General features: G+C 31.6%; 1 protein-coding gene across 4 annotated transcripts in view; it reads right to left on the bottom strand.

Moving 5' to 3' along the window:
• Ca-alpha1t (Ca[2+]-channel protein alpha[[1]] subunit T) overlaps positions 1-25,882 on the bottom strand; it is a 134,531-nt gene that overhangs the window by 78,326 nt on the left and 30,323 nt on the right. For 3 of the 4 annotated variants that reach the window (XM_076306879.1, XM_076306878.1, XM_076306877.1), the window contains exons 2-5: positions 18,304-18,416; positions 12,554-12,687; positions 9,355-9,452; positions 3,795-3,966 (exon numbers count right to left, since the gene is read on the bottom strand). The exons of the other annotated variant lie outside the window; for it this stretch is intronic. In XM_076306879.1, the coding sequence (XP_076162994.1) occupies positions 3,795-3,966; positions 9,355-9,452; positions 12,554-12,687; positions 18,304-18,416 (517 nt within the window). The remainder of the gene's footprint in view (positions 1-3,794; positions 3,967-9,354; positions 9,453-12,553; positions 12,688-18,303; positions 18,417-25,882) is intronic. 4 annotated transcript variants of the gene reach the window in all.

The raw sequence follows: 25,882 nt of genomic DNA, 5'->3' as shown, positions 1-25,882 counted from the left end.
AAGGAAAAGAGCAGAAAGGGGAGATGGTAAACTCTTAAAATACTAGATTCGATAGCGATTTTTGTCAAAATTTATTAATTTTTGTAAATATTTCGTAGTATTTATTTTAACCTTTTCACGTCTACGTTTCAATTCTGCAAACTTATTGATTAAATAATTAAAATCGATACGATCGAAACGTGTGTCGTTATGACTGAGTCGTCTTCTATGTTTAATAATGGCAATGCATTGAATCAAATTTTCTCGTTTTGTAGTTCTTTTATACAATTCATTGCTTCGCATTTTTATAAATTTGTCAGTATGGAAAATAAATGTATTCGAAAATTTTTGTTTGATACTTTCTATAAAAGTTACAGTTAATACAATAAAATCAGCTTCAATGGGGAACGTGAATTTTTGGAGTGTACAGTTGTAAAAAATATATGACATTGTAGTTGTTTATATTATGAACACGTATTGTTAATTAGTCAAAACTTGTCGTCACAGGTAGAAACGATTTGCGGTATTGCTTCTGATTGAAAAAGTAGAGAAGACTTTTATAACCATGTGACCAAAACTACACTGAAAAACACAACTACTTGAAAACTCTCTATAGCGATTGTTAAATATTATGAGTGTCTTTATTGTTAAATATTATTGAATGTCTTTCTTCCCCAACTTTGAGGGCTAATTTCACCCTCTAGATATGGATAATAGCAGATGAAAAAAATACGTGTCAAATATTTTTCAAAGAACTGTATTATATGTAAGTTTCGTTAAAATCGACGATTTACAATTAAGTGACGTCCCTTGCCAGGAGTGCCCGCCACATTCAGCTCTCATCAAGGAAATACTGTATTTACGAATTTATCGGTACACAAATTTACTTTCCATTCTTAATTCTTATCGATAAGAAAAATCAGAACTTTCAATGAAAGATACGAATGTCTTCGAATACAAAAAATAAACGTCATTGGCAGGCTGTAAAGAATATTTTAATACGAAATTTATTTAAAGATGGGAATAAAACGTAGAAAAAGTGATTGGAAATATTTAGCTGCAAACTTCATTTAGTAGTTTCGTTTTATTTTTTTATGGATATATATGAATTAATAACTACGTAGAACGTGCGTAAAGTGAACTGTAATTTTGTTGAAGTTGTTTGGATTAAAATTCTTGAGCGTTGTTTGTAAATACTATAACCAGTTGCCCTCTTGTATTGATATCGTTAATGCGCTTTGAACAGATAACGATAAATATGAGTGAAAATTAAGAGAAAAATGTAGAAAGATTTGTAAAACGATAGATAATAATTAAACAAAAAGAACACAGCGGAAGAATTTGCAAGAAAATGAAATTTATTTTAAGCAATACTTTGCGACAGTTTGAGCTACTTCGCCATGCATTTCAGCGTACTGCATAAACGAACTATACGTAAACATTTTTTGTATGTAAATATAATCACTGGCTATGCGTCTGCAGCTCGCATGAGCAAGTATTTCGATTTTTATGATACAGCAGCTTACGAAAGTGTTTGAACACTATACGCAAATTAAACGAAACTTTTTAAAATATAATAAAATACATGTATCAGGATTATATTGTTAGAACTTGAAGAAAATTTAAAAACAAATTTTTGGCAGAATGTGATACAAGTCTAACACGATTCATAACATTTATAAAGTAACCGATTTACCTGACGTTATTCAAAAAACGTGTGAATTTTTTGAATGGAAAAAATAATTTATATATGCCCTACAGGATTTCGTTAAACGCAAGAAGCTTCAAGTCGATATATCGGATATTATTGATTCTGTCAGAAATTTATTATACAAGTTGTAGTTAACCGATTGACTTAACCTTATTAAGTAAGTAAATAAATTAATACTTTGTACACAAAGTACATATCCCTGTATTGTGTAAACTAGAATTATCTTTGTAAGTAGAAAATTTCTATCGTTTAGGGCTAAAACACTAAAAAGACAAAACCTCTGCCAAAATTCTTGATACACCTAACTTGTTTACTTTAGCACACTTGCTTAAGGTGATATATCTGTCATCAAATTTTCCTTATTTTTTTAAATGTACAAATTTTGTTTTATTACCAGATTTTATTCGATCGAATTTCATTAAAAAGGTAGGTAAACCGATTATTTAACCGTAAACTGTGATGGAATCTTGGTAATGAAATTATTATTCTTTTGTTAATTATTCTAGAATAGAATTTAATCTATAATGCATTGTAGACCTGCTGTTATTTTTATTCGTGTCATCGTTTAAATATTAAATAAAATTTTACTTTACTTTTTAATGTTCCTGATTTCTAAGGACTCGTTGTTGTTATACTTGAACAATTACGATTAAATGTAATTGTTTCTATGGTTCATATACTGTTTGTGATCTTCGTAGAATTGACAATGAGATAGCAAAAATTATTTTGTATCTAATACATTTGTTTTTAGATTTTCTTCAAGTTCTAACAATATAATCCTGATACATGTATTTTATTACAGGCGTAAACATGTTTTGAAAACTTTAGTTAACTTAATATAAGTGAAATAGAAAAACCTTCAGATCGTAAAATAAACTTTGCACGATGTAGAATAAAAATATAATGACAAGAAATGTATAGTCACGAGAAATATTCAATTCACGTTTAAAGGATGTTGTCTTCTTCCATAACAAAAATATAATCATTCACTGCATTTTGTTCATTAACGTTTTTATTTGTAACTGTAAGAAAACTTTCATGAGCCACTGTATATAATGTCAAGAGGTGTGCAACGCTGAAAAATTAATTGACCTAGATGAAACTGAAATTCAATCGATTTCAATCGATAATGAATTCAGAAAATGGTGAAAATACTTGATAATTGTTTTAATCAGCGATACATATAGCTGATGCTAAAAATATACAGAAGCTATTTAAACTTTAGCCAAAAATACTCAAGGTATCTCATCGCGCTTGGAAAAGAAGTAAATCCTTAGCCTTAGAACGTTTTGTATTTCAGGGTTGGAAAAATATCACGTGAACCGCCGAAGGAACATTGGTTAATTGTAACTCCCCCCCCGAAAAAAGAACGAAGAAAACTGTAAATGCAATATATCCGATGAAGAATGCAAAGTCCTGTAGGTAAAACGAACAAATTTCACAAATATAAATTCTTCTCGGAAAAATTGATGATTCATTGAAAAAAAGAACTCCGATTATAAAAATTGTATAGCTACACGCAACATTACAAGTCGGAGAAAAATACTTTCTTAAAAAGTGTTTGCATTTCAACTGTCATGGTCTTGTCTTTCGTACAAAAACTTAATTTTAATTTCAAAATACTCGAAAAGATAACGTAAATAATCTGGTTTCCTTGTATCGTGAATTCCTCGGCAATTGAATGATAATTCGAAGCGAAACTACTTTAACGGAAGTGTTTAAAAATTCCATTCACCGCGATTAAATAATTAGAAATATACAGAATTGAGAAATTGTTTCCTTTCGGTAAATTTCAAACTCGCAAGCATGCGCGTTCACGGCTGAGGTTAATACTCATCCAGTCGCGTGTATTGCGCCATCTTCTTGAAATAGAGTTACGATCGATGTTTATTCCGACTCGATGCGGCGTGTATAGATTAACGTTGACTCGACAGTTGTGTAAAGAGTAAAAAGAAGATCAAGGGAAAGAAACGAAGAAAATGCAGAATCTATGCAAGTGAAGCGTAATAATAAACAGACAAGATGGACGCACTGACGTAGAGAAACGTACGGTAAAATGATGCGGTAGAAAGGTATGTCGCCAGGTGCATCATTGCTGACTTACTCAGGATATTTGACGTTGGGTAGAGCCTTCAGGAAGCATCGTTGACGCAAGATACCCTCCCACAATTGGACGCCGACGATACCAAATATGAAGAAGACGAAGAAACACAGCAGCAGCACGTTGCCCAGCATGGGAAGCGTGTCGAGTAAAAGCATCACCAGTATCCTCATACCTGTTGAAAGGAAACATCCGCGGAGCTAGAATTATCTCTCGAAATCTTACATTTGCGTAATTTACAGTGACGTAGTTTCCGGAAGGAATTAGATAAATAAAGAACTACTCTATTTACGTCACAAGGGAAGAATAATGTCACCCCTATGCCGTAACCGGAAGTGGCGCTCTAATATTAATAGCAAACTGTAAGAAAGGTATAGGGTATATAGACCAGCGTTTCCCAAAGTATGTTCCATGCGATGTTAACGAGTATTCTATGAAAAATTATAAATAATAAATAAAAAGATGGAATAGAGTAAACGAATCTTGCGTGTTATTACAATTTTTAATGTTATTTTCGTGTCAATTATTGATAATATTGACGTGGGCTTGTAATAATCAAATGAACAACATTTCTTCGGTACATTTTGCATAGATTCTGTACAAGTGTTTTCCAAAATGTGGTTCACGGATCTGTGAAATCTCTTAAAAGAAAAAAATGAAACATGTTGTCTGGTAAAATGAAACAAACAACTTTCGTAGTGCTATATTCTAATTAAAATAGATCGTTAAAGGTTTTGGTTTGTTCGTAGTAAAAATAGAAAAAGAAAGTAAACTGAAAATTAAAAAGCTCAATAGATCGGTACATGTGAAATTTGTCGTATAATTTTATCAACGTCGTTAACGATAGATATATGTTAAAAATTGACAATTTTTTTTTCAAGGTCAACATTTTTTACGACTACACGGTATTGTACTTATAGAGAGGAATAAACTTGAATAAAGAAACCTTGAATCGGAATTCAACCGTTCTCCTTTTCATTTCTAGTGTTTATCACTTCACATTGCTGAAAATATAATCAAAGAAATAAAAAGTGAAATGCAATAACAAGATGTAAACTTTGGTAGTTATTCTTACTTTCGTGTTATTTTCCTACTCGAGTCCAAAGAACAGATTCATCTTCGTTTAGATTCCACAGCAATCGTGCTTGTGCTCCAATTTCAACATGGCCACCATTATTTTGCGAACACATTTGTAACCTGACTGTTGCGTTATTGCGGATTCTTTGATGAAGACCTGGCTTATTTCGTAATCGATGGAACTTTATTTATACGGTGTTTCAATTTCGGTATAGTCCTTATTCGAGTACCCGATTTATATACTAATGCCTTCACCGCACCCCAAAGGAAAAAATCAAGCGGACTTAAATCCAGTGATCGTGAAGGTCACAATTTTGGTGTAGGTTTTTTAACAATCCAACGTGATCCGAACGGGCGATTTGAAAATTGTCGTATCGGAGCACTAAAATGCAGAGATTTTTTATGACGTCTGTCACGCGGTATTATAAGATTATACTAATGCACTAAAATGTGGGGATACACTATCTCCTTAACCTGCGTAAACCCATCGTAGGAAAGGAATGTGCAAGTGCAATGACTTGTTCCTCTACGCTCCAATGCACACGAGGTCGATCGACCTCTCCAGATCGTCTGAAGAAGTTCAATATTGATACTCCATCTTCAAATCGATGATGTAATCGTTGAAAATCTCTTCGATCAAGAACTTCTCTTAGACATTTTCCAATGCGTCTCATCCACTCTCTATAGATATTACACACCAAACTGTAATTACCCAATGATTCATTAATTGTCGAAAAGCATTTGTCGAATATTTATGCACTTTCGAACCATAGTGAAATGTAAACGAAAGCACAGTACTGTTCAATTTGCTACCTCAAGACTAAAACCGACTCTGACAAACTAATACATACTCTGACAAATTGACACTGACTCTGATACTGATTTTGGTACACTGACACACTCTGACACTGCGTTGAATTCATCCTTAAACTCTAATCCATACGAATACACGCACTCTCATACCTTGGGAAACCCGTACTGTTGACCCAATCCTTCCAAACAGATGCACACTGCTCTATTCCTCACAGTCTCAAACATTTCTGTAGGTCATTCACCAGTACCGAGCATACTTCACGCATTCACAAATATAGGATACTAGTGAACACTAGTGTATGTATGTATGCGGAGGCTTGTAACCGCCTGAAGTATGACAACAAACGACTAGTCGATGGGACTGTCGAGTTTTTCGTAAGTATGACACAATGCAGACCCATCGTCTGGTTTACGTTTGGCGACTACCTTAGGGAGCCAGTGTATCCGGTTCACGCTTTTTGCATCCCCAAGACACGTGACGTATATCACGTAGCCCCTAAACTTGGGGTACAAGAAAGACCATCGCCCTGAACAGAAAAGTTGAGTAAGATCTGTTTGTTTATATCGTTGCTTCGACACGCTGGAAATCAGGCTTCGTTGGATAAGTCAAAGACCTATGTAAAGCGGATTTAAGTCCACTAAGTTAATTTTTTCCTTTGGGGTGCGTTCCGTTGAAAGCATTAGTATAATCTTATAATACCGAATGATAGACCCCAGATCCCAGCATTTTAGTGTTTTGGCGCGATAATTTTTAAATCGCACATTCGGATCACGTTGGATTGGTAGAAGACCTGCATCGAAATTGTGACCTTCACGATCACTGGATTTAAGTTCGCTTGATTTTTTCCTTTGGGGTGATGGCATTAGTATATAAATCGGGTACTCGAATAAGGACTATACCGAAATTGAAACAACGTATGAATGAAGTTTCATTGATTACGAAATAAGTCAGGTCTTCGTCAAAGAATCTGCAATAACGCAACAATCAGGTTACAAATGTGTTCGCAAAATAATGGTGGCCATATTGAAATTGGAGTACAAGCACGATTGCTGTGGAATCTAAACGAAAATGAATCTGTTCTTTGGACTCGAGTAGGGAAAGAAAGATAACACGAAAGTAGGAATAACTATGAAAGTTTACAACTTGTTTATTCTTTTATTCTTCTTTAGTTTATTCTTCTTTATGAGTAAAATACCGTGTAATCGTAAAAATGTTAACCTTGAAAAAGAATTCTCAAGATCACTTTTGCGGAAAGATTTTTTAACCAATCTTCACCAATCTGGAGGTATAGAATATACCGATGATAGTCATGAAAAATCTTTCTTTACACTCTGTACAGATTGAGTTACAGCGAGTAAAACAGCTGAATATTTTTGAAAATATTGTTAATATAAAAAAATGATATTATGCAAAGTCGAAGTATTTTTGGAGTGATACTTTTCGACTTAATTTATTTTTTCCTAGACGAAAGTGTCAATGAAATTTCAATATCGATTACTATTTTTAAACGAAACTGTATGTGTTTCAGTATACATACATGTAATCCCTATTGGACGAATTCAATGGCTCTAGTCGATCAAGGTTAATCAAGGCCGCAGATTTAAAAGAGCAGTTGTATCTTTCCAATAGCATATGTGTCTAGCATTCTGATATTTTCTGTTTATTATCATTCGAGGAGATGTTCGGAGTGTTAACCTCCAACTTGTATACATTTCACAACTCAATGGCAAAGAAATAATAACACCCTGCTAAGAAGTTCTGGCGTTACCTTCGGTGCAAAATTGACGTACCCAATTTTCGTGACATTCTTTTATGGAAGGTGACATTACTCGTCGTTTGGCATATTCCCAAAGGAAATAATCAAGGAGAGTTAACGGAGGCTTTCCATTTGTTGAAAACATTTTCATTGATTACTTTTCTTGAATGGAAAACATTATTCATTGTTGCACACTACAGTTAATGAAATCGATATTTTAAAATCTAAAAAGCATGTTGTCGAACAAAAATCAGATACAAAATATTTACAAATTGATGATCAATTTCTTCGTAAATTTTATTAAATAATGATAAACAAATACTCACGCCAAAATTTTGCATGTAAATGCGATTGAAAAGATACTAATTACTTTTAACTTTGAGTAGCTTTGAATGATTATGTCAATTGAATTTGTTTGAATATGAGCTATTCGCATATTGTAAAACATTTAGTAAACTCTTTGTAAACGTTTCGATTTTGCCTAATAACATTTTTCGAGGTCACGAATACTTTTGAAAATATTCTTGAAAATGTCGTAGTTACCACTTTTTTGTAGACAATCCTCTAGAAAAAGAAAATAAATTCTACGCTCGAGATATATGGTAGATTTAAAATGAAACAAGAAAAATGTACTCTTGCATTGATGATCAATGTATTAATAAAAGATGTTTAAATTATTCATATTTTTTTACAACTTTTACGAACCACCATTTTGGAGCGCGAACGTTAGGCAGAACAGGAAATTATCGTGTACACTAAAAATTACTTTATCAAATGTATAAATTTTATTTTAATTTAATAAATTGTTGATCATTACATTTCAAATCGATCACATATTTCATTCAAATTCAGGGATTTTTATCAAGTTAAAATACATTGCAGTTCGTATATAAATGGGGAGGGTTGTAAATTATCGCGTTGTGTAAAAGTACAGGATATGTAAGTTTACAACTTTTGCTTTTTTTTCATGAAAATAGACTACACGAATGAGTACAAAAAGTTTTAACTTCGAAATTTCGAAATTTCTTCTTTATCATTGAGAAAAATCGATTCTTTTTGCAAATTAATTGAACGATCATTTTTGAAACGTAAGAATCACAAACTAATTCTTATTTTGCAAATTTCTAGTCAAAGGTGCTAGCAATATTGAAAAAAATATAATCTGATTCTTCGATGCTACCACTATGAAATATGTAATTTGTAATATGGTTATTTCATAATTAATATCTTGATCAGCTGTTAATGAGATGTTACGATGCAACAACATAAAAATTCATAGAAATAGCGAAACGTTCAACGAAAAAAAGGGCAATTTACTTTAACGGTTTCAATAGTTCAATTTATTCAAATTCTAAGAATCTTTAAATAATACAGTAAGAAAACATGATCAAAGTGACCATCGGAAGAAAAAAGGATCACACCTGGCCTTTCACGTACGCAAGTCTCGAAAAATACTCAGGAGTAAGATACTTTTCCTTGAAAAAGTGCTAATCGTTGATTAGGGTGCGCCCTTCGGTCATTAAGTTACTATATAAAGCGCAACAACAAAAGCAACCACGACCTTGATCAACAAAACTCGACCAACAACAAAATAGACAAAAATCGCAAACTTCGAAATTCCAAACCAGTAAAGTGATGATTTATTCCCTCGTAATTTTATGCGGACAACAATAGCGACATATTTCAACTTTATAGAAATTTTTTTTAATATTAAAAAATCAATTTCTTAAAAGAGTAAAAGTACATTGACACCTGCCTGTAAAGTGTTACAAATTTTCTCCCATGCATCTTACTTTGAAAAACACTGCTATATATAGAATATACATATTGTAAAATCAATGCAAAGGACTTATCACGCGACTAGAGAAGTCGACACTTTTTAACAAATGAGATTGTATAATTATTTTTTTACTTACTCGGAATTCTGTTGATGGCACGTAGAGGTCTCAGAACTCTTATTGTTCGTATCGCTGATAAATTCATGTTTTCCACGTTCAAGCAGTATTCCAGAGCACTGCAATAAAATCAAGGAAAGTTCCTTTTGTTATTGAACATAAATCTGTTGACTTTGTTTATAGAAATTGTTTCTGAACTTCACATAATTGTGTATAATCAAAATACGATTAACTACAGTATATAGAAAGTCACGTAACTCACTTTTTGAACAAGGATTAACAAAACGTTAATACTTTTAAACATAAATAATTTTTTTAAATATCTTTTAAATATAACCGGTTAAACAGTATCTAAGATATCCTTAGTTATATATAAGTATACATCCTTTTGGACTTTTATCAATTTTACGCTTATGTTGTTTTTAAAAAACAATTATACAATTTTGCAGATAACTTTTAAATAGTAAATGTTTCATTTTATTTCATAGTCCTTAGAAAAAGCGATAAAATTCTTTCTCGGTATTTTGGAGTTTATCAAGGCCTTCTACAATATAATATGCGATGTATTATTTTTAAATAAAACGACATATGAGCATTTACAGTTTTTGCATCATTTATTTCGATTATTTTTGCACATTTTATATACGTCAGGATCCCGTCAGAATGTTCCAAATTATTAATTCGTTTTCTAAATATAAGCAATACTATTTTTTGACTCCAACTTTCAGCAATTAAATCACGTTTAAGTTGTCTACGTAATTAACAAATCATAATAGAATAAACAATTCACTACCAAAAGTTTTTTTCGATAATCTTTGATAGTAAAATCATATCTACAACAACCATAACCATTGTGCATGGATAAGAGGCTATAGATAAATCTGGTTTAACATAAATAATACAATTGTGTACAACACTGATAACGCATATCATGATTCTATTGAAAGTAGAGCTTAAGAATTAGAGCAAGTAAAATATCAATTATTGTGTCTAGCCACTGTCAAAGAAGTTTTCAAATAAAATAAATTATTAACCTTCGAAATAAGAGCATTTCCTCGTACTGTACTTAACATATGAGATCAAGGATATAATTTGTAAAAATTCGTTTTCGTTGAATAATTCTTTTATAGGTTTCTTTATCATTTGTAACATGTAAGTATTCACACGCATATATAAATACATGCAACACGTTTGTACAAAACACGTAAGTATGATTATGAATATTAAAAAGGTCCTAACATTAACAGATATTAAACTGAGATTACCCTAACAAAAGGAAAGTTTCACGTTAATATAAAACGCGATTAATATATATACATATCATTCACGCTCGTTGTGTAAAATTAAGTAAATATTATGCTGCATGGTGTTTAGAAATTTTTTAATATTTTTGTACATGCATAATTAACTTTTGTTAGTCTGCCAAGTAGAATTCGATGTATGAAGCTTTATTTCGTGAAAAATTTCTCGGGAATGTATTTCGCCTCGGCTGTTGCACCATCGACGGAATTAAACTGAACTTAAATACGATTTTATCAGCGATGTATGAAACTGAAAATTGTTTTAGAACGATTGCATTCCATTTGTTTCGCAGTGAATACGTGTCACAACGTTTCAATTTGCTTTTAGCGAATCAACGTTTCCATATCTGTTTACAACTGGAGAGACAGGATTTTATCAATTGCGTAACACCTAACAACTACGATGCAAGGATACATCCAAAATAATGAGATCGAGGAATGTTTTAATACCACGTCACTTATTTATACATGTGTCTTTGGTATTAATGCTTATCATTTATTTCAACTGTCTACTTTGTTTTATGCCAATTTCGTTATATTGTAAACGGCTATACTTTGATCTGTACAAAAATTGACCTTGATTGGAGGACGTTCTACAGTCTAGTATCTTCGCTCTCTATTTTATTTTTAACTTCTGAATACTTGTTCGAAATATTTTATGATATTCATTAATAATATTCACTATCATGATTACTACTGTTACCATTGTCGCTACCGCACAGTATTATTTTATACAAGGTATTTCATATACATCTTGACCATCTGAATATTTCCATTACTTTCAATTGTACAACAACAAAAATACCTCAGGAGAAAGTTGCTTGTTTCAGAATACAATCAATGACCTGTTTTCTCAAATTAATTTTTTTTTCAAGTTTTCAAAATCATCGACATTATTTTTCGCGGTAATTACATATTTGCATTATTACATCGTTGCAACTGATAAAAATAAAAAAACAAAATTGAACCATGTACGAAATGTTAATCTTCGAATGAACCAACAAATTCACGATAATTTGAGGAAAATAGAAATGTTGACAATTTTTATACTTTCATGCACAATACTTATTCCGAAAAATGTTTAAAATGATAATCATCAACTTGGATATATTTTCGATCGTTGTTGAGCAAATGCTAGAATACACACATATCCACGCAAAATTTTTCCTTATATGTATGTATTTAACCTTACGTGAGCGTTATTACACTTTAATTATCAATTCGAAAATACGATGAAGTTAATGGAAGTCACTTAAAATTATTACGCGCCATTTAAAATTGAATCCATGAAAACGAAAGTGGACCACCCTGCAAATTTTTCATGTAGAAATTAATGAAAGATTAAAGTGTTCAAGAATAATTATATCATTATTCGAAGCAGAGACTTAGGAGTTCAAATACCTCCAACTCTTATGGCCTTGTTAAAAACATTTTCCACGGAAATGAAACTAATTTATCATTTTTCTATTTTCCTCAAATTATCATGATTTATTTCATTCAAGGTTATTTAAAGGTCAACGTGTCGAACATAGTTAAATTCTTTTTTTCTATCGACTACAATCCAATGTTATTACTGCCGAAAAATAATGAAGATTACCTTAGAAACTCGAAAAAATTATTTATCGTATTTGTTACTTCGAAATCATCGTTTCTGTACTATCAAAAGTAATAAAGATACGAAGATGGGTAAGATAAATAAAACACTCTTTAAATTTGATTAGTTACCTGCCTATCTATTCGTCAATACAGATTGAGTTGGAACGAGTAGTATAACCAAGCAAGGGGAAACATCTCGTGAAAATATAATTAAAAAATAAAGAACAAAATTTTTGCAATGCAAAGGTCTCAACCGTCCCCAGTGAAAACGTATCTCGCGCCCATGACAATTCCAGAGGAAGAAATATTTAAGAAATACTCACCCAGCCGCCACGATAAAAAAGTCCAATCTATTCCAGGAGTCTGCTAGGTAAGTACCCTTGCCGTATATACCCATCGCAACCATTTTGATTGTCATCTCCAGGGAGAAGAAGGCGAAAATGATGTCATCGAACATCTGTAAACAAGAGTGAAACGGCAGACTGATTGGTCACAGTACACTTAACTCTATCGGACGTAATTGATCAAGGATACTCGACGCAAATCCCATTACTCATCGACACCAGATGTTAGTTTCTCATGTTTGCCTCCGTTTTCAACGCTACGTGCAAATTCCAAAGCGAGAAGCAAGGTAAACAGAGCAATTAATCAATCCCCTGCTCCACAGCTTTTGAGTCTAATTTGACCTCGAAGTATTGCACGAATTTCTACCGAGGATTTATTTGTCCTCCTACCGAAAGAAACTTAACCAACTGTAAAATGATCGTATCAGGTAATTCCATAAATAATGTTATTTCGGTGAGTAGATTTTCGCGTAAAAGTAACGATAATTATTGTTATTTTGAATACACCATATATTTTAATCGTTGCAATCTGTGATCGTCTGATGTCTCTTAGGTGAGTTTTGAATTTCTCCTTCCGAAAATATTTGTTTCTTTGAATTCTGTGATTGATTTAACTTCAGTTCCAAACGGTTTGTATCGGATAAGTTTTTGTTATTTCAAAGTTTTGCGGTACGTAGAACCAATGTTAAAATGTATCTGTTTGTATCAGATTGAAGAAATATTGAACAATTGTACTGTTTAACATCTCCTGATCCCTCTGCGGCTAACCAACGATGGTTACGTTTCTAGGAATGGTGTACGTAATCTATCAAGTTGTTGACTGTAGATGTCAACCGTAATAGTCTGGTTCTATTTCAAGTACTGATCAGTAGAGGACCATGGAATTAATTAATTGATCCCTAGGTATCGATCCACGTCCCGATTCCGATGGAGAAAGGCCAAATAACTCTATCTTCCTTAAGTATCCTCGCAACATTAAATGATAGGAAGCAGTATTACTTTTAGGAAAGTTGTGTGGTTTCTATTGGGCATAATGTACGAGGGTCGACTGAAGAGTAATACTCACTCGCGTTAAACTCAAGAACGAAAGAATTTAGAGAGCAACACGAGTAACCAGCATCCTCTACAAATGTGCAAAACATTGTTTAATCACTTTAATCGTTTATGTTTAGTATGTTTCACATTGGAGATGAGTAAGAACACGATAACATTTCGGTTAAAACAAAGAGCAACGATTGAAATTTTAACCGCTAAAAATGTTAATCCAACGTTCGTTGTCATTTACAAGTTGTTTATAGCAACAAAATTGTCGACGAAGATATAATAACTCATTCAGTATCAAGATTTCGTGAATCTGATATCGGTGAAATTGAAGTTTTTGATAGACCTCACAATGAACGGCCCATTTTCGTGACCGTCGAAGATTATCAAGAGAGACCTTAAAAGCATTCGTTTCACCATGGACAATGAAGCAAAGGGGACAGTGGTATACTCGATTAAAAATCGACCGGTAGAATAATGATGCATACGCATCATTCTAAAACCAATGAATTGCATTTAAAAACTTCTTCTCGTTCTCGATATATCGTATATGCGAATTATTTTTCAGACGACCCTCGTTGTTTCTTAATCAGTGGAAACAGAGGAAATATCACCCACAGTTTTTAAATGGAACATCCAGTTTCTGCAACAAAGTTCAATAGAACAAATATTACAATTTCTTTATCTTGAAACTAATAGTTTTTGAGATATTTTTTAAAGTTGTCAGTATTTGAATTGTTCACCGTTTGTTTATACTCAAGACGATAAAACGTACCCTGGGTTCAAACGATTCTGTCAGGTGCACAAACACTGCAGCAAGGAACAAAGTCCTTTTCTAAACGCGTTTAGACTTCTTAAGAAATGGATGGTCGAGCCTCGAATCTTCGAGAAAATTATTTTTAAAACATTCGTACGTTTCAGTAGTTATAATGTTTACCGAGTACTCTGAGCACAGGTGTATTAAAGAACTCCAAAAATTTACAGAAATGGTACTCGAATTCCAAACGAGAATCTATTTTTGGATCTACGTACATATGCATTGTAATAAGTTATTCAATAAGTTTTGTCATTCGATAAAACTTATCGAACAATCTAGTATATAAATCTTTTCCATCATTTTCCGCTAATTCTTTCTCTCTCTGTATAAATAATTTCGTCTAGAATGCGAAGAGCTACCAAAGTTGCAACACTCTACGCCATGTTTATAGTAACACGTATCACGATATAAAACTGCGTAAAAACACCGGTAGAAAATATCACACTGTCGAAGCTTTTAAACGGCTTTAATATTTATGTGCACACGCACCTTTAGAAGAGGATCACCTCTCTTGCTGCATTTTCTGCACACCTATCCAAGTGTACACTCGAGTCCATTAACTCTTACCATTTGAGGGGGCTACGGAAGGCTTAAACATCGTTCCCTTCTCTTTGTGAATAAGTTTCTATTGTTGTTGCCATGTGGCTGAAACACTGAACACGATACGTGCAATCTAACAAACACCTATAAAATAAGAAAAATGCTCTATCAACAGTTTAACGATATTTAAAGTTTGCGATACATTAGCAATTTAAGATGTACTAAATATGTACCATTGTGATTTGGGAATACAATCCGGTAAATCTAACCTATATTCTCCGAGTTGCACGAATCGCTATGAAACGACATTACCCTGACGTTTACCCCGCGATATTTAAAGTCTTAAATAGGTTACCAAGAATAGGTTCAAGAATTAGACTACCATTTACCAAACATGTATCTTAACATTTTGAGAATTAAGGAAACGTAAGGGAATACCGATCGTTGAGAAATCTTTACCATACTTCGTATCAAGTGAATTATTTTGAAACCAATTGATTAAATGTTATAATTTCGTCAACGAAATAAATATATATAAGTACTACTAGTAAGCAATATATATGTACTACTTTGATGTATTATTTTACTTTTGGCTTTGCTATACTCGTATATCTAAAAGGTGGTTTTACTCTTTAGATGTTACACTGTGTCTGCCTTATTTTAGTGGAACAGTTTTGGTACAATTGAGGTCATTTGTACAATATGCTTGTCAGGTGACCCTGCTCAAAGGCAGCGGGAAAATGCCGGTTACAAATTTTTCTGACACCAAACGTAAGACCAGAGCAAACCGACATTCAGAAATTGTAACTGTGACTCCACAGAAAGAAGAACCAGAATGCAAAAAGACGAATAAAACGAAAAGAGAAGAGCCACTTCGGCTATCCCTGGCTGTTCTACTATATAACTAGAGTCCAAGTGAAGCAAAGAAATTACATGCACGAAAAAAAAGATAATTTTGATTAAAGCTTGATATTCACATTTCCTAATATTGCTCTTAAACAGTTACCTTGATACATTTCGTATTTTAACACGAAGAAACGAACACAGTTTGCCTTCCACTGACAAAAAAAAAATTGAGATACGCATCTCTGACGACACCGCCTGTTTTCGTGTAATTCTTTAAAATGACCACTATTTTCCGCTCTTCCCTAATTCGATTGTATCCAAGTTTTTATTCAAATTATGTACACCCAAACATATTAAAATACAATGATACATATTTATTAAATAATAGTTTAATCTTCGAATTGATAACCCATTTTAAACTTTCAGAGTATTGACATTTCACAGTCATTTATGCGGCTCGTAGTAGTATGTAGGTTAGATGTATCGAAATGTATTTTCGGAATGCAATAATACGTATTTAGTAAATAATAGTTTAATCTTCGGATTGATAACCTAATTTAAACATTAAATATCACAGAACAGTTGATAGTGTATTGATCATATTTTGTGAGTACTCGTATTTAAATTACATGTATCAGGATTCATTCTGAAAACATAATAATACATACCACGTAGCATTTTAATCGCACAACAACTAAAAACTTACCCAGAAAAGTAAATAATATGGCGGTTGGTGGCCCGTGTTTCTCTCGAACAACAAGAATTTATATTGTCCAGTGCGCAATGTTACATGCTGCATAAAACTTTGAAGATTATAATTCTAAACATTTGTTTAACCGAGTTTCGCAAAAACTTTTAGCTTCAGGATAAACGTAACATAATACTTTTATCTCTAACAACCATGACTCTGTCAAATTCTATCATAAAAAATTGGATATTTCATTAAAAAGACCAAAGGAAACTTTTAAATTTTCCACAAAAAATCTGTTAGGATGATATTATATCTTTCTCAAAGTTATATCATATTTGCACGTACTACATCTTTTTATTATTTATGTTTGTAAATATATTAAAGTGATTCGTTGCTAATGAAACACCTAATATACAGGATAAAGTAAAATGCATTGTGCAACCAAGAAAAAGGAGATTTTACCCCAAAAGATGTAAAATTTCACCCTCGATGAAATATAATAATAAAGAGCACACGAACAAACGCCTTGCATTAAAAGCATTTGATGGAGTTACAATAAATTATTGTCGTCAGTATTATAACAGTGAGTATACTAAACAAATGACGACCTTGTATTGTGTGCAAAGGAAATCATAACAGCTACACGTACATCCAATTGATTTTTAAACTCATTTGTTTTTCGAAAATGAAGCCCTTGTGAGCAAAATTTATTCCATGATTTCGGTTATTTTTTTTTGAGGTATCGATTTAATTCGGATTAACCTCTTCACACATTTCAGAAATGAATATTTATGCTTCTTAATATAGACTGAAGAAAAATTTGCTTCTTCAAAGACACATTGGACACTTTCATATAACATATTACTTATGGAATAACCTGATATTGATCCATATTAAAGATAAAAAATGAATACCTAATTAAAGAAATTAATCAGAGTTGATATTAACCATTATGGCGCTCTGTGCGAAAAATTTGAATACGACCCCTTACCCTTCCCCCTTCCCTAACTCCTATTCTTTGTTACATGTATCTTAACAAAAAAAATAATTTTACAGAAATATTTTATGCATACATATATTTCATTATTTGCGTATAATATATCGTGCATGATATTTTCAGCATTCAAATATTTGCAAAGAATTTTTAAAAGATATGAAAATGTAAAAATATAAATTAAACATGAATTATGGAGAAAGATGAGTTTTCCTTGCTTCAATGCTGGTACAAGTTTTAACGAACTCGTTAAAATCTAAATCTTTGGCTATCGAATAACAAATTATCATTTTTTTAAATATTTGTTTTACTTTACTCATTAAAAACTTTTTGAATTTATAAAAAAGCAATTAAGGTATCATCGTGTTTAAAATCTTATAGTAAACAGAAAAATAAAATCGGAGACATCTTTATAATTCTACAACCGTGAGCAATTATACGAAGTACACATCACTAAATTTAGTATTGGGATTTAACATCGCAACTCGTATACAATTTCTATACGACTTGGTAAATTAATTTGTACCATTAATTAAAATTATTTCAAAGAATTATAATATCAACCTGCATATCGCAATTAAAATCACTAAAAGCTTTAAATTACGACACATGGAATTGCAACTGTAACATATTCACTTTGCAAAAATCTAAATTTAAGGCTATAACAAGTGGAAACAAATATGCGATAATAAGCGTGATTTAATATATTATTAAGCTTTTCGATGCTCGTAATAGATTTGCTTGTGAAATGTGTGCACACTCGATCATAAACAAATACATATACATATATACCTACGTACTTGTAATATTTTACAGCGATTTGTCACGCACTGGTCGTCCACACACGGTTGATACATCCCCAGTGTAATGCAGTTCAAGAGAATTACCATCATGCTCACTCTTTCGAACCACGTAATTCTGTATTAAGGAATATAATCTAACCATATTCTAACATAAAATTTGTAACGAGAACTAAATATTGTGTTAAAACTGTATTCGTTTCTTAGCAATTATACAATAAAATTCTAATTGTCTACATCTATACGAAGAAAATTATACATATATATCAATTATATTTATATATATATTATACATATATATATATAATTATATTTATACACATTATATATGTATATATTTATATTTATATATACCATACACATATGTAATTACATATAATTATATATATATATATATTCCAAAATGTATAATGTATACCTTCCCAATATTATGCATTCATTGTTTTAGGAATGAATTCTTAATTCCATTGAGAAAAAACGAAGTTGACCTACAAATCCGATTTATATCACCATTTACAAGAAACTATTGATACCAGATTATGTCCTCCTTGAAATCAAGCAGGATTGGTCCAATTTTCACTGCTCTATCGTCAAAACTAGGCGAGTTATTCAGGTATACTTGCAAAGTTACACCTCTAACTGTCACGATCTCTGCCTCTGTAACTGTTGAGTAGTTCCCCCACTACTTTGTATAGTATGTATCTCAATCGTTCTTACTGTTTTCCATTCTAATCTGCGACATACTCGAATATAACACCTCGTGTTAAAGTGTACACCTTGTATTTTTTGTATTAGTCAACATATTTACACAAATTTTATGCCCTCTACCTGCACCGTTTAAACTCGAAGCCTTCGAACAAAACTAGGACGAAACACAATTATCTTGCGTCACTAATGAAGAACGAACGAACACTGAAAATGACAATTTTGAATCAAAGCTAGAGTATTTGGAATGGTATCACTGTACTTTGAAAATAAATTGAATAATACGTCTAGAGGATTGTCTAAAATAACGTTAACCCAATACGAACTGACTTTTACAATTAAAAAGGTTGTTCGATAGATAGGTTAATAATTAACAGGATCTTTGAGGAAATCCGCAAATGTGTGTTCAGAAGAATACTTCGAACGATCATGAACTAAGGCACTTCATATACACCGCAAAAGTTATACTATTATACGATATGAACAGTTCAACTTCGGAGTTTGTCAGTCAAAAGGTTGAAACAGCTGGAATCATAAATTTTGAAATTACTCGTTATATTTTAAACTAAAATGAGAACATTAAAAGAGGCAACTAAAGCATCATTTACCATTTACGGTCTATATTAAAGAGAACCAAGTTCAATTTTTTCAGAGTAATATTCAGTTGGTGTAGAATTACGATTGTTTACAAGTTGCACACTTATTTAATCCACTGTGATTTATATAGTGGCTCGCCAAAGTGTTCAAATCAAACATTTAATGTTTAAAACAATGAAGTTACATCATGATCTTGAAAATACTTTGATCAAACAATACAAGTGTATATATTTCATATGTTAAATTTGGAGAACTTCCGATCAATGTAAATAATGGTTGCAATGCTTTCCTTGGAAACATTTACATTTAATTTTGATCAAATTGAAATTACCATGATTAATATATCTAAAAATAAAAACACATACAGATGATGAAGAATTTATGAATAAGTGGCATAATAAAGACAACTTTTATAATGAAATCGCATGTACGTATGTTAGGAAGATACAAATCTACCATCTGTCCAAGTTTGACAAACTTATGGCACGCATGTCAAAAGTACACACGAGACAATTTGATTAGTAACCGAATTTTAAATAATAGTACATTTTACGTTTAAACGTAAAATTTTTTAAAACATGAAAATATTAGAAAATGATCAAAATTGAAAATATTTTATATTAAATGCTTATATCTTTGAAAAAAATGGTAGGCTGTTCGAGTTCTTCCTTCGAACCGTAGTATGCTAAATCTAGCAACAGCACGTACCTAACCTAATCCTTTGCACTGCGCAATTGTTTTCACATACTGCGTTTCAGCAGCTCTAAATTAAATTCAGAAAAGTTCGCGAAAGTAAGATATTGGTTACTATCGCGAAAAATTTAACAAAACGCAAAGATGAAAATGTGGTATTCAGAATGTTTAAAAAATCTACAACTAACGAAAGGAGAAAAAAGTATACATAGACATCTTCAAGGAATTATCGTTGATAGATTTGGATAACAAGTTCAACTTCAATTGTATCGAAGAATTCACAGAAAAAAACTATTTTTGGAGTTGAGTTCTTCGAAGGAAACTATGCACCGATAAGGTGAATCACCATAAACGACTGAATTTTGTTAAAACATAATACACACATTAATAAAAATATAAAATCATAAAAGTTTAAAATTGCATATACCAAACTACAACTGAGAAATTTATCTATAACGTGTAATAACGTTTACAAAACGTAGTGTGTGCTCGCAATTTTAAACTCAATTATTTAATAAATACAGATGTTATTGCTCAGTCGTTAGAATAATTTTGTGGTGTTCGTATAGTCGATTTTTCCAAAAATTGATTTGTAAATATTGTTTATATCAATTTTCAAACTTTTCGAACTTTACATGTACAATATTGACACTGGTATATTACTGCTACGATAAAAATATTTGGAAAATCTAAATATAACTTCATTTTTTCGAAATTAAACATTTTCACAAGCGTTCGAATACTTTCGTAAGTTTAATTATTTAATAAATACAGATGTTATTGCTTAGCCGTTAGAATAATTTTGTGGTGTTCATATAGTCGATTTTCCCAAATATTGATTTGTAAATATTGTTTATATCAACTTTCAAGCTTTTCAAATTTTACATGTACAAAATTGACATTTGTATATTACTGCTACGATAAAAATATTTGGAAAATCTAAATATAACTCCATTTTTTCAGAATTAAACGTTTTTATAAGCGTTCAAGTACATTCGTAAGTTTAAGGGTAACTTACGAGATGAAACTGATTAACGACTGTAAAACATAAAATATTTAATATTGATAGGAAGAAATAGTTTAGCAACTAATATCAAAATAAGATCGTTTAAAATTTTTTAAATTAAGTAATAATACCTAAGCTTAAACTATTGGTAGTGTGGTTCAAAATTTTACCGAAATCTCTAAAAATATTGCAAAAAATAAAAAATAATTAACCTCCTCAGAGACGAATTATTTTACTTAAAATCAACAAACATTCAAATTAATATTGAATCGTGACATATGTCAATCTATTAGTCTTATTTAAGATTTTACTGATTAATTTCGTACTCTGAGTTTACGAATTAAATAGAAAAATTCTGTACTAAACAATATCCACTGAACGAAAAAGTAGAGAAATATTTGTTAATTAAAAAAATGTTTCATTGTATTTTAAGGGTGTTACCTCATGATGGATACAATTAATTAACAATAAGTATTGTCAAGAGGATATGCCTCCGAGATTTCAAAGTGACTCGTCCGTTTTTTAAATACTATTAGATCTTTTCGTTTAACTACGAGTGTACCTCATTCTGATTTTAAAACAAATTTATTTACTTAGGATACATTGGTTTTTCAAGGTCAACTTTGCTGATTGTCCAGAAAATATTCTTTATCTTCTGTATTTGGAAATACGACCTTGGACAACAATGCATCATTTATTCATTAATTTATTCTGTCTTTGTTCTACCTCCTTGAAAGCTGCCCTGGTTACTTGTTGTCAGTGATCCGAACCTTCGTATTGTCAGGGGTGGTGAGTTTTTCTCGTTAAACGTTATCTTTTACAAAACCTATTATGATCACAAGGGTATAGAAACGCTGAACAACATGTTTACTGGTCGTTGAATAAAAAGAATGAGTGTCCTCTAGATTTGATTTTCTAGATAAAAGTCACCGAAAAGAAACCACCACCTCCTGATAGTATGAAGGTCTGGGTCACTGCCAACAAATTGCCAGGACAGTTTTCGAGGAGGTAGAACAAGGACAGAATAAACCGATACATTGATTCCCAAAGTCGTCGTTTCAAATATAAAAGATGAAGAATATTTTTTAGCACTTTAATTTAATTATAAGCAATCGGGTTATGGTCAATTAGATTATGGAATATAAAGGTCATCTAAGAGAATATATTCTTAACCATGACCAGTTCTAGGACTTTTTTTCAATTTTGTCAATACTATTATAACATCTTACCAGAGCCATTTAGTATCTATAATTTGCATATCGTATTCGACCGGTGCAAAAAATTTGTCCATATTATTATACGTGCAATGAAATACGCATCATTCAGTGCATTCTACCAATCAGAAGTCATAAAGCATTTAACGTCTTTCGTAGCATTTGTGGTGATATACTCATCGTGTAATGCCTGTTTATGTTTCCGTTTCCCTTATATCCAATCAAAACGATAAAAGCAACCGATTACTTTGATTGTATTTCTACCGAGTTATTTCTTTGCCACTGTCAGTGTAATTTATACACTCGAGACCATTCTATTGCCACCCTGACGCACCAATTTAGCTCACGTTATAACATTCAAACGATCGATCGATAAGACCAGACATAACTGTAATCTTACAGATCGATCACGGTTGCCAAGTGACTACTACCTAAACACTATCCTTCTCGTTGCCTGATTTAAGTTTTTTTTTTCGATGATAAATAAATACTGAAACGATGATATATTTCACATCGTAAAGACAGCCCTACGCAGATTCTTTTCAACACGATAGTCATCGCACGATTTATGACATCTGTCAGCATCGTTTAAATTTCTCCGCGAATGAATCGTTTTGCAACTGTTATTGATCCGTAACGTCTATCAATTTTACGACGATGTTGCCGTATTATATCATTCGGAAATTTAATTACGAATATTTATTCACAATTGTAGCTATTACTTCCCTGTTGCAGTACTAAAAATAACTTAAAAGTTAAAGGTATACGTACTTATTTACCAATAATCTGTAAGAGGTGATGTGTACAACTTATCTCATTTACTAAATGTCTCCAACATTAAATTTTTACTTAAGAAAGTTATAAAGTATGTTATTTAGATTTTAAATTTAATTTATCTGGCCAAAAGCTTTTTTTAAATAACCATGTATATTCAATGAGTAAATAATTCAATCAATAAATATCAACCGAAACAACTTAATTCTCAATTAAATAAATTATACGTAACAAAAATTTATCAACTATAAATTTCTGGCGTAGGAATTGTTTCTTTTTTTTTACCCAGATGCCTTCCAAAATGTCTTGAAATTATTTTTTTACATTCTGTACTTTAAGATAGTAAAACAATTCATTGTTTTGAACCCTCTAGAATAGGAGGACCTCTTGACAGAGTCTTTTAGCTTGAAAATTCGAAAAGAATCAATTTTTTCATATTTTCGTAAATTTTCAGACATTAGAAGATTCAAATAGAAAATTGGTGAAATAATGGGAATTGAAAAGTAACTATGCTAAGATACGAATCAGAATGCCTGCTGAAAGTTGCAACATAAATGTAATTCATACCATTTTCATACCATTATTAATTCTATACAAGTACAGAAATTCTAGCTTTCGAGTGATAATTTTCACAGAGAATTCAATTAAGAAAATCACCATCCTCTTTAACTGTTTATACTTCTTCGACGCAAAGCGTCTCGTCGACTCGTATTAAGGCTTATGAACCCAGACAAACAGTAATAGGATGATAAAATGTGAACAGAGAATCGAATTTCATCGTTATATACACACAAGGGGTATGATCAATGAATTAGTGAACTCTTGGATAAAAATAAGTCTAAATACTTACTCAGTCTATTTTCAATTATACGTAGTTAAAAATTTTTTTAAAATAATTTGAATTACATACAATTAAAAGTCGTCCGAATAAGGTTCTGTTTGGGCTTATTTTCATCGGGAAATCTGCGCTAGCCCATTAATAATACTTTAATAAAGATACAAGAATATACAAAATTATATATTTATAAATTTTTATTTTGTATTAATATTGACACATCGATACTCTTACTTTGATGTTTCTGTAACCAAACTGTTGCTATTGTGTTCTATCCACCTATTCCATATCTTGGTATATTCTATTCATCAATATATTCTATAACTTGGTATATTCTATTCATCAATATATTCTATAACTTGGTATATTCTATTCACATATCTATTCTATAACTTGGTATATTCTATTCATCTATCTATTCTATAACTTGATATATTCTATTCACATATCTATTCTATAACTTGGTATATTCTATTCATCTATCTATTCTATAACTTGGTATATTCTATTCACATATCTACTCTATAACTTGGTATATTCTATTCATTTCCCTCGTCAGATGGTAGCCATAGAGCTGAACATCGGCTCGAGATAAAAACTGCTATCTATTCTACTTTTAAGTGAATCAACGGTCCCGATTTTGTCACTTGAAAGCGAGAATTACTCCATTATCGCGAGCAATACATACAGAATAATTGTTCGGTCACCGTTGTTCTGCAAACAACGCGAAAACAATTAACATGCTTGCCCTTTGGTTGCAAAGTGCACATTTGTTCTGTCACGAATTTCATCACAAGCGTTGGAGACTTTTTGCTTTGACACGAACTCTGCTTCTTTTTCCCCTTTCATCCCACGCTTGTGAACATCTGGACATTCCGGATCAGCGAGCTATCGTTTCAAAGAGACTACCATACGCTTCTCGAATACACGACTTCATTTCGTTTCTACATTTATTTATATTTTACAGTATTCCCGCGCTATGTGTCAGTATGTTTATGTGTTATTTCTTCCTTCGAATAATAGAATAATTTTCGTGGGTGGTTACACAGAAGTCTGCGAAAAGACATGATTAATCGAAAGAATTTCGCGTAGATCCCGCAGGAGACTGTTTGGATGTTTGGAAGAGACAGGTGGTTTAGAAGAGACGTATGGATGCATGCTCGAGGTATTAGGCCAAGTCATGCATAATTTTGTAGCGTGGTTGCTGCTTTACAGGCTGTTACTGAATATTTTTGAAAAGACAAGATAGCATGTAATTAAAAAATTAAGCGTTGTGGAAAATATGTCAACATTCAACGTAAAATTACATATGGAATAAAATATAGTAGTTTCAAGGCAACTTATATCGAAGAAACGAAATTATTGCTTTTCAGGTTTCCGAAAGAACATAACTACAAATATATAGTAAAAACTTTAATATCAGAATTAAAAACCTTTTTCGTAATATAGTAATTGCCAAAATAATTTTAACGATATTGAAATAATAATTTGATAGCCCACTGTACAGTACATTTCGAAGGAAATACGCGTTAGTGAAAAAAGTTATAACTTACTAACATTCGTGGAAAAACTATTTCACTAAATAGTTCTGAAACTATTCAAACCCAAACTATTTAACAAAATTCTATAGAAACACCACACTGAAGCCTCCCCATTAGTCATTGCTAATAAGGTAGTAGCTGATGCAATGTTAAACGATCCATTAAAAAAAAATTATTTATTCGTAACTAAATTACTGTAAAAGATTAATTTCAG

Source organism: Ptiloglossa arizonensis, chromosome 3 (assembly GCF_051014685.1).
Source record: "Ptiloglossa arizonensis isolate GNS036 chromosome 3, iyPtiAriz1_principal, whole genome shotgun sequence".
Classification (NCBI taxonomy): domain Eukaryota; kingdom Metazoa; phylum Arthropoda; class Insecta; order Hymenoptera; family Colletidae; genus Ptiloglossa; species Ptiloglossa arizonensis.
The sequence above is the reverse complement of the archived record's forward strand: the minus strand, read 5'-3'. Positions and strand labels throughout refer to the sequence as shown.